This window comes from Asterias amurensis, chromosome 20, assembly GCF_032118995.1.
Source record: "Asterias amurensis chromosome 20, ASM3211899v1".
In the NCBI taxonomy this organism is placed as follows: domain Eukaryota; kingdom Metazoa; phylum Echinodermata; class Asteroidea; order Forcipulatida; family Asteriidae; genus Asterias; species Asterias amurensis.
Window position 1 is genome coordinate 14055495 of NC_092667.1, and position 9168 is coordinate 14064662.

At 39.8% G+C, this 9168-nt stretch overlaps 1 protein-coding gene across 1 annotated transcript; it reads right to left on the reverse strand.

Annotated features, from left to right (window-relative positions):
- Positions 1-1540: 1540 nt before the first annotated feature.
- Positions 1541-8653, reverse strand: LOC139952509 (DNA-binding protein inhibitor ID-2-like). The gene is made up of 3 exons (XM_071951657.1): positions 7952-8653; positions 2876-3022; positions 1541-1925 (listed from the first exon to the last, which is right to left on the reverse strand). The coding sequence occupies exons 1-2, from the start codon at positions 8387-8389 to the stop codon at positions 2921-2923; spliced, it is 540 nt and encodes a 179-aa protein (XP_071807758.1). The 5' UTR covers positions 8390-8653; the 3' UTR covers positions 1541-1925; positions 2876-2920.
- Between the last annotated feature and the right edge of the window lie 515 nt (positions 8654-9168).

Consider the following 9168-nt stretch of genomic DNA (forward strand, 5'->3'; position numbering starts at 1 on the left):
GTTTAATATTTTAAGAGGTATGAAAAATATAGCATCTAGAAAACTGAATTGGTAGTAGCTATTAGTCGAGTACAGAGTAGATGTCAACCCTCGTGACGGGGGGGGGGGGGGGCAGGCCTTGTATCAGGCAAGGATCGTCTTCTTCGGTTGGCACCTTAAGAACACATACAAATATTGTTTAACCACAAGTTTCTTTTTATTGTTTAAGAGCAATTAAATTTTTCTTTAAATTTACATGTATCAGAATGATTGATTGATTGATTGATGATTTTGTTTTAAGTGGTCCTCCCGTTTACATTTAGTTTTGTAACACACCCACAGCGCAAGAATTCAACACTACCCAACACCCATTGTCTCTTAACCACACCCAGTTGTTACAATTGTACACACTATAGAAATTCAGTAGCAGAACTCTGACCAGAGTATCACATGGGTTTTAGGTCTCGCAAGGCCATCGTGTCATGTTGAACAGTTAAATTGAAACCATCTGATTGTCTTGGGCACAAGGACGTCCTAAGGGATCACAGCGACAATCATCTGCTTGGCTTGTCACCATCAAGGCCCTCTATTGAGTCCGTGCATTGCCCTCGTCATCACCAGAGTGACCTCCAAAGTGGTGACATAAACACAGACCATACCCTGGTTTCAGTCACACAAATGGAAGGGGAAAACTCTGGTTTTAAAATATTTCAACAATCTTTTACGAGACGATGAAGAAATCAAAACCGCATCTCTAATAATGGTTATGACCCAATTTCACATAGCTGCTTAAAAAAGCCTACATTACACAAACAGAATGGTTGCGGACGCGCAATATAAACCTTCAATTTTTAAGTAGTGCTAACAGCTTAATTAACATAATGCTAATATTGCATGTGATTTGTGTTCACAGAACTCGGGAAAGTACTGAGTATACAGTGCTATCACACACCGGTGTACATGTACATGACGTTTAAATGAATATACAGCACATGTAATGCTATTGGTTGTACTGTTTGTAAATTTAGTTCGCAAGTTACACTCTCGAGTGAGTTCAATAAGATAAGCCATTTTGGTAAGCATAACAAAAATATCGTAATAGGCCCGGCTGTAAACATGATGTTAGCGTGGCAACTCTCTCCCAATTTCAGCGAAGTCAATTACAAAAAGGGTTGGACAGAATCTAACAAAAGTGACGCCCAACTTATCAGTACAAAAGAGAGAGAGATCAACTTAAGACTAAATCTGTTTTTGTTTTTTTCCCCGAGTCGATAATGACACGCAATCATTCAGTTAAGGACGGACAATTGGTAAGCTATATTCTTTCAGTTGAAATTTAACATGTACCAAGCTCCTGACAAACACAGCATATAATAAAATTTAACATAATTTAATACTTTATGCAAGATGAGAGTGTTGGTCCAAAAACATTGGTCGTTTTTATTTTATTTTATATTTTTAAAATAAAGTGAACAACTATATGTACTGATCTTCAATGGCAATTGTGTTCAAATATATCGAACGTCTTCAAGATTTTGTTGATCAGGTCACTATAGTAATATACTATTAAAATAGAAAAAGAAATAGTACTTGTAGCGCCAAGTTTAGTAAAGTGTTAACAAGCTACGCTGAAAACACCGTAAACACATGTACTTTTATAATAATGTATGTCTAGTTCTTGAAACCGACTGATTTGATATTATAAATAATGCATGATTGCAGTAGTCGTCTTGCGCTGGTGGAGTAGCTCTACGGGTACCCAGATAGCAGCCAGAGGTGCGGGTACATAACACCTCCATCTTGCCCATGACATCAATGGAGCGTCACCAACAAGCAACCCACGGTCTGAGCGGAGGCAATGCGTCAGCTATCCTTCCATTTATGCAGAGCGACGATACTGGACCACGTATAAGATTTATGTATAAAGACAATTCAGATATTTACAGCTGCAGTGGGGAAAGAGAAAAGACAAGAAGAAAACAGATTAATCAAGAGATATAGGTTAAAGGGACAGGTGCTTTAAAATTCACCTTGATATTGGAAAACAAATAGTACGTCTGATCAAATATTACTCATTACTATTTTATTCTCATTTCTGTCTGAACTATTTGTTTGATTTTTTCTAACAGTAATATTAACTCTTTCATCGCAATTGAGCCGAGAGTTAGGACACTTTCTAGCAAGCAACGTAGTTTTAACGACATGGCTTGTCGAGATTTACCCAAGAAGTGGGCGGGGAATATAAAAACCAATGTTTATGTGTGAGTTCAGGCAATTTATTTATCTGCAATAGAGCGTGGCTCAATTTCACAGCCGACTGGATATGAAAACAGAAAATATATCAATGCATTCATAATTTATCGTCGACAGAGAATTCCAAGTATGCGCCCAAAGTGTCCCAACTTGAGGGTAATATAAATCATTCATCATGTTTTCTGAAGAAACAAAACTTAACAGCGTTTTCTTCATCCTAAAAACAATGGTGTCATGATGTACCTTAAGATACAGTTACAGTGACCTATTTTAAGGCCGAAAATGTAGACACTAAACTAGTCACACATTGCAAAGAAAACATCAGAAGACTATAGAGACATGCACATAATGATCTGGCTACCTTTTAGAACTGAATCTTTTTCAACTAGATACACAGATGTGTTTTCAATTTTTACTTGAACTTGAGGTAATACTCAACTGCGCAAATAAAAACATCTTTTACAAACCGTATCACTCGCAAGCAAAACGGGTAAATTCAGGTTCAATTTTGCTTTCATGGTAAATTGTCGAGAAGGTTTGCAGCTCTCTGTTACTTCGCTAGAATTCAACGACTTAATATGTGTAATTATTGTTGTAACACCTTTGAGGTATGTATGTATATGATATTTCGATATCAACTAACCTTTTTCCCTATATACAACAAATATGTACAATTGTAGAAATGGTGTTAGCAACTACTACACGCAGACATCGACTCGGGGGAGCTCTCTGGTGTTTCATACGGGTGAAGCTTTGTTCCTCTCGCAGCTGATGTTAAACTTAATAGTGTCTGCAAAGGGAATAAAAAATACGAATCGAAAACTTAAAAAGAGTGTCATTTAACTATGCCATCCGAAACTTGGTTTAGCAATAATTACAGCGATTGAGAGATCACCTGTTCCTGGTAGAATAAATAATGGCGCAGTTCCTAAAAAGGAATTATTTCTGAAGATCGAAACTTACAGTTCAGAAAGCTGCGAGCAGGAAGTCGTAAAAAATGCGTGGTTTGTAGGCTACTCTCTCTGCAGCTGCACGGTTATTATCCATAATGACAGCTGCCTCGACATTCAATTATAAAAAGGTTTATTTAATCTGAAGTGAAACCAAGTCACAAGGAAACAATACTAGAATATATTTCTCAAACGGGTGCACGAGGCTAAACAAAACGCGAAAACAGTGGACACATGTTTGGATCACCAGCACTATAGGCGTGTCGGTGTCTTTTTTATGGAGTAAATTTGTGATTGATTGACTACGCTTAGATTGAAGGAAGAATATGCTAGCATTTACATAAATGGTGAATAGCCCACAAATACACCACAAGTCGCATACTTATACAAAACCACACTTTGACAAAATCATTGTAACGTTCACTCTAAAAACAGCGTTTTGAATTTCAGTACATTTTTAAGCATAAAGTTTTGTAGTCCTACCCACTTGTTTCAAACAATAAACGGTATAACCTGAAACATGTTTAGATTCGTGTGTGTATTGAATGCTATAAACCATTTTGACTTGAGCAGGTGTCAAAATGATAACCATGTTTATCATTTAAACGTGTTTAAAAAGTGGGTATAACTTTTGTGTTGTACACTTGTTGCAGTGTAGACATGTACAGATGTTGTACTGTTAAGACAAGGAAGTAATAAGAATTGGTTTATGTTTTTGATTCCCGCCCGACACCAACGAAAACTTTCGTTTCCAATTTTACCCTAAGTAGCCAACTCTCTAAAACCGTGTACACTCCACTCTGACCGACACTTTAATGTACACGTGGTGTGTTTTCAGAACATGTTTTCAATAATATGACAAAACGAGTACATGACACACCCATTCGTCTCTAAACCACAAACTTAGCCTGGTTCCCACGTCTCCCTCTTCGCTCAAATCATCCACATATCAGTATAAATAAGAAAGTGGGAACAATTATTGTTGTCTGCATTGAAGCTAAGTTTTCATAACCTCTATGAAAGTGTTAGATTCAATATTATTCCGAAACACTGTGTTTGTTGATACTGCACACCAGGCTATGCATTCTCGAGATAGCCGAAACCACATGATATGACTTTCCCACGATAGTTCGACGCCAATTTAGCTATGCGATACTCCGTCTACAAAATATATTGCAATATAAAAATGCAGACCCAGTCAACGAAAATGCGCGAGCCAAGTTATGGATGCTTCTAACAAAGGTACAACCAAAATAATATTTTCAGTTTAAAATTTGACACAAAATTTTTTCACTTTTTCAAAAAGTGATTGCAGCTAGCTGGGTCAAGCTTTGGCAAGCAACTAGTGTACAGTTGCCGTGCAGTGCTGCGTATTATCAGGTGTACTGGCGTCTTTAGTTCCAATATATAATCGGTTCCTTGGACTGGAATGGGAGCTCGATTATCTCTCCAAGAAAGTTTCCAAATAATCGATAGAAATGGATTTGAAATGGGGTGAAGGACCACCAATAATGTAATTACCAGTCTGGCTTCTTCAAGCAAGCTGTTATCTTTGAAATAACTATTGGTTGTTGTGTCTTGTCGATCGATTGATAGCATTGAAGGGAATTGAAGACGATACCCCAAACACACCAATGCATCGTTTTCTTTCATTTGTCTTATCAACAATTTATTTATCTATGCGAGGGGAAATATTGACCAAGAAGGGTGTGGTAAGTGGGTATTCTCACACCTTCAAAACTCTCCCAAAATGGAAATAAAACCATGATTTCCTTATTACAACGTGTCAGAGCGATTGTAGTGTTTGCCCTGAACTATTTTAGTGACTGGCCAGCAAGACCCGATAGCATGGCATTACCTTTTTCACTGCTCCATATTTCAAATGAAAAAGAGATTCTTTTTAGACTGAACTAGGCCAGTCTGGTCACTTGAAGTGAATCGTTTAGTTGGTTCTCTTGACTGGCATTTGGTGTATTGTTTCGGTGAAGTATTTTCTTCTGAAAGTTGAGTCATTTTCCGAAAATAAAGTTATAGAGGCCTATTCGAGAAAACTGTTTCTGAAAACCGTAAAAACACAGCTGATTTGGGTTGTTACATGCTACAAATTGCGCATGTTTTGTTCCCCACCATTATTTCCCGACTCACTTAGATGGACCAAGTCTTTATTTTCCAAGTCTTGTACTTTCATGTAGGCCTATATATATATATATATGGTTGTTCACACCAAACATGAACACTGTCTGTATCTATTTTGTCAGCTCTATACCAGTCACAGCCGTCGTTTTCACAAAACTCTTCCCAACTTAAGAGTAATCTTAGGACTTAGGACGAGTCCCAATAACCCTGCACTGTTGCATGCATACCTTAAGATAAAACCTAAGTTAGGACGAGTCACTCGTCCAAACTCGAGAAAGGGCGAGTCCTAACTCTTTGTGAAATCGGTGGCTGTACAAAAACAATATCTTCAGAGCAAGTAAGGAACAAGGAAACGACCAAGCTCTCATCATACACCGCTGTAGAACAACTGTCATTGACAGTTAAAGGATGATAAAGCTGAAGAATCAGCTCAGCCATTACAGCCGTTGGGTAGCTACCCCATGGTGATGGATTCCGATACTCGAATTTTACAAATAACTCTCTGATATTCCTGCCACTATAGGTACAGTTCAACCAGATGTTTGGCCATGCTTTGCAAATCAGAAGCGAAGTACAACGATAATCAGGCAGATATGTCACGGCATGTCATTTCCACCACCAGTGCAATCGAATCTTTGCATAGTTTCGATAACAAACTTCGTGCATAATTAGCTACAAATCCCAAGAATGCTAAACCACTGATAAAACAAAGCGCGTACTCTTAAAACAATACACATTCCAATTATAGAATATGAGAAGAGATATTGCAAAACTCGTACATTCCTTGAAGGTTCAATTTTATTTTTTGATCAACACTTTCGATGTTGAAAACAAAACTAAGGTTATGTCCTTACATCAACCCTGATAGTAGTAGTTACTGGCGCCAGCACGGACAGCGGCCGAACATTTTCTACAAACAGCTCGTAATTTCTCGGTAAATAAATCAAACAAGTGGCACATGTGGACCACCATGGTACGTCCTCTTCAACGTCGCCAGGCCAGAGGCGTCGAAGGACCCGACAACCAATGGGAAGTTAGTGGTCGTTTGACCCGAGTAGGGCAGCTTGATAGTGATTGACAATCACTAGCCTGTTCCTGTCTACAAAATGCCCCCCCCCACAAAAAAAAAAAAAAAAAAAAAAAACTCAGACACTGTTGTGTTTATCATCCTCGACTACCATCCCCAAAAGCGTCTTGACAGATTCACAACTTTGGGAATAATTTATAGCGTCCCTCCGTCCATCTTAGTGCTGCTTGAGGAGGTTGATAGATTATTAGCATGACCAATTGGAGGGTCTTGAAAACATACGGCAGGTGCCATTTATAGTTTGTTCCAGCGATTCCTCGGAGACGGAGGGTTATTTTAGGGTCATATTCGGGGCAATGTACATTTCATAAAAAGGTTAGAGAGAAGTTCAAATTATTTATTTTGTTGGTCAACCATCACCCCCCCCCCCCCGGCTCGGTCATTGAACTATGAGGGGTTTCCTAAGGAAGGCAGTGACTGATGTGTTCCTCTAGATAAAGGCTGTCCCATTTCCTTCCTTGTACACATCATGGAGGAAGAGGAAAGGTTCATTCTGTCTGGTATAGATGGTTATCCTTTTACCGCAGAGCAATGGAACAAGACAAACAGAAACAGCAAAACATAGCACGCCATGCCAGACCCAATTGTGTTTTTGTCTCTCTACCAAGTTTAGATGGGCGACGCACTTGTTGACACACTTTATAAATTAAACAATTGGGACCGAGTGGAAACCCAAATTCAGGCTTTTTTCAATCCTGATTTCCATCATATAATTATGCATAAGTTGAGTAACTCTGGAGAGAGACGGTGTAAGGCAACGTAACGATCTTCAATAACATTTCATATAATTATAATAAATTACAAACATGCCAGTGTATTGTCATGGTAACGGATCAGGTTCTTCTCTGAATGGCTGGTATAATGTGTAGAATTTAACCATTTCGCCACCTCTCCCTCCCTCTCCTCCACGACCACCCGCGCAAGCAACGTGTGTAAGATCATCTATCTATCCTCAGATCTTCCTCCTTCCTCCTGAAGACTGTAATGTGTGCCGCGCATCTCGTCTCTAACCAACAACACACCCCTACCCCTAGCCAAGGAGGCTCAATCCTAATTCAATTTCACTTTTGGGTTTCCTGAAAAACAAGCGGCCATGACGACTTCTGTATCGTCATGGTAACGCAGTAGTTATCATAATGGTGTAATGACTATGGAAATTCGCCTGACCATGTCAGATGAGCTATCATCCATCACATCAACATAATATAATGCATACGCATCATCATGATGTACTGTATGTACGTATTGAACAGGATGGCAGCCATGGGTTTCCTCGGAAGTGAAAGGTAAAGGGAAGCACCGTATTTCGCAACAATTCTGGTTGAAATTATTACATGACAAAATAACATCGCCTTCTCATAATATCATGATGAATGAAGGAAGTAAATTATACTTATCAAACAGAAATTAAAATGTACTTCAAATACTAAAAAAATATCGGTTTCGCTCCTCTAGTCTAGCATAACAACATGAACAACTCATGGAGGTAGGATTCTACCTCAATGGACAATTTAACTGAGGTACTAAGGGAATTTAAATCACTCACTTTCTGCCAGTCGCAGTTTTCGAGGTCTGCCAAACCGCTCAACATATCGCCGAGGTTCTGCTGAGGTGTGAGAGTTGTAAACGGCGTCCTACTTGCTCCAGGTAAGACCTGCGTCGTCCTCATATTGATGTTGTGCGACTCCAATGCTGATTGCAAGTCCTGTATATAGTCAATCACATGCTGTAAAATCTCAACTCTTGTGATTTTCTTGTTCTTAGGTATGGTTGGGACAAGCTGTTTGAGTTTCTCGTAACAGTCATGCATGGTGTAGTTGAAGGCAGCGCTACCTTTTGATGTCCTCATCATCGTCGTTGAGGTGTGATTGGGACCGTGTCCCTTTATCCCACTATCCTCTGCTGGTCGTGTTCGATGCATTGCTAGGTGAGATTGGGAAGCAAGAGGCAAGCTGCTCTGATGACCACCAAGTGTCGTCTTCATACTTAACGTGGGTAATAATCCCTGCGCAAGTGTCAAAAATATACTGGCGAAGTAACTTCGATTTTGAAGTGAGAGATGGAAGTATTTAGGTTTTTAACACAGTGTGGTAATGGCCGTGGATTTTCTCGTCTCAACCATCCACGACTAGGCTATCCTACACATCTGATGCTTGCTACGAGTTATCTGTACACAAATTTCACATCAGCTGGCTGCATTGATCTAATGCCGAAACACGCTCTCGACCAATGAGCGTGCGCAAACTGATTAATTATGGCAAGCCGACTGTGGGAACTTTATGAGCGCACTGACAGCAGTGACACCGTATTGACCAATCAGGTTGGAGCTGTACGCCCCCTATGTCAATCAGCATTACCCTGCGGCATATGGGGCCAAAGCTGACTTTACCGATCTCCGAACATCTACACGCCCCTTTTAATGTCTACAACCACACATTTGCTTTCAAAATTCACTCGGTTTTCACTTGGAAAGAAAAAAAATAAGCCAAAAAACCTTGTTTCTCTGGGGGGTTTTCTGAGGTTGGGTTTTTTATCCTCACCCCAAAAGAGATTTAGCTGTTTAGGAGCCGGTGTTGAACATCTGGGCCCAGTGCGGTTGTGTATCTTTCGCATAAAGATCTGAATAAGAATTGACACGTGATTAATTGGTGAGTGTTAGCTACAATCAACAACAGAACGTTCAGCCAGACCGGCGCCGGCCGTGTGACGTCACCCATTCTCACTGCGTACAGGCTGGCGACAAGATGGCGGTCGCCCCAGCAA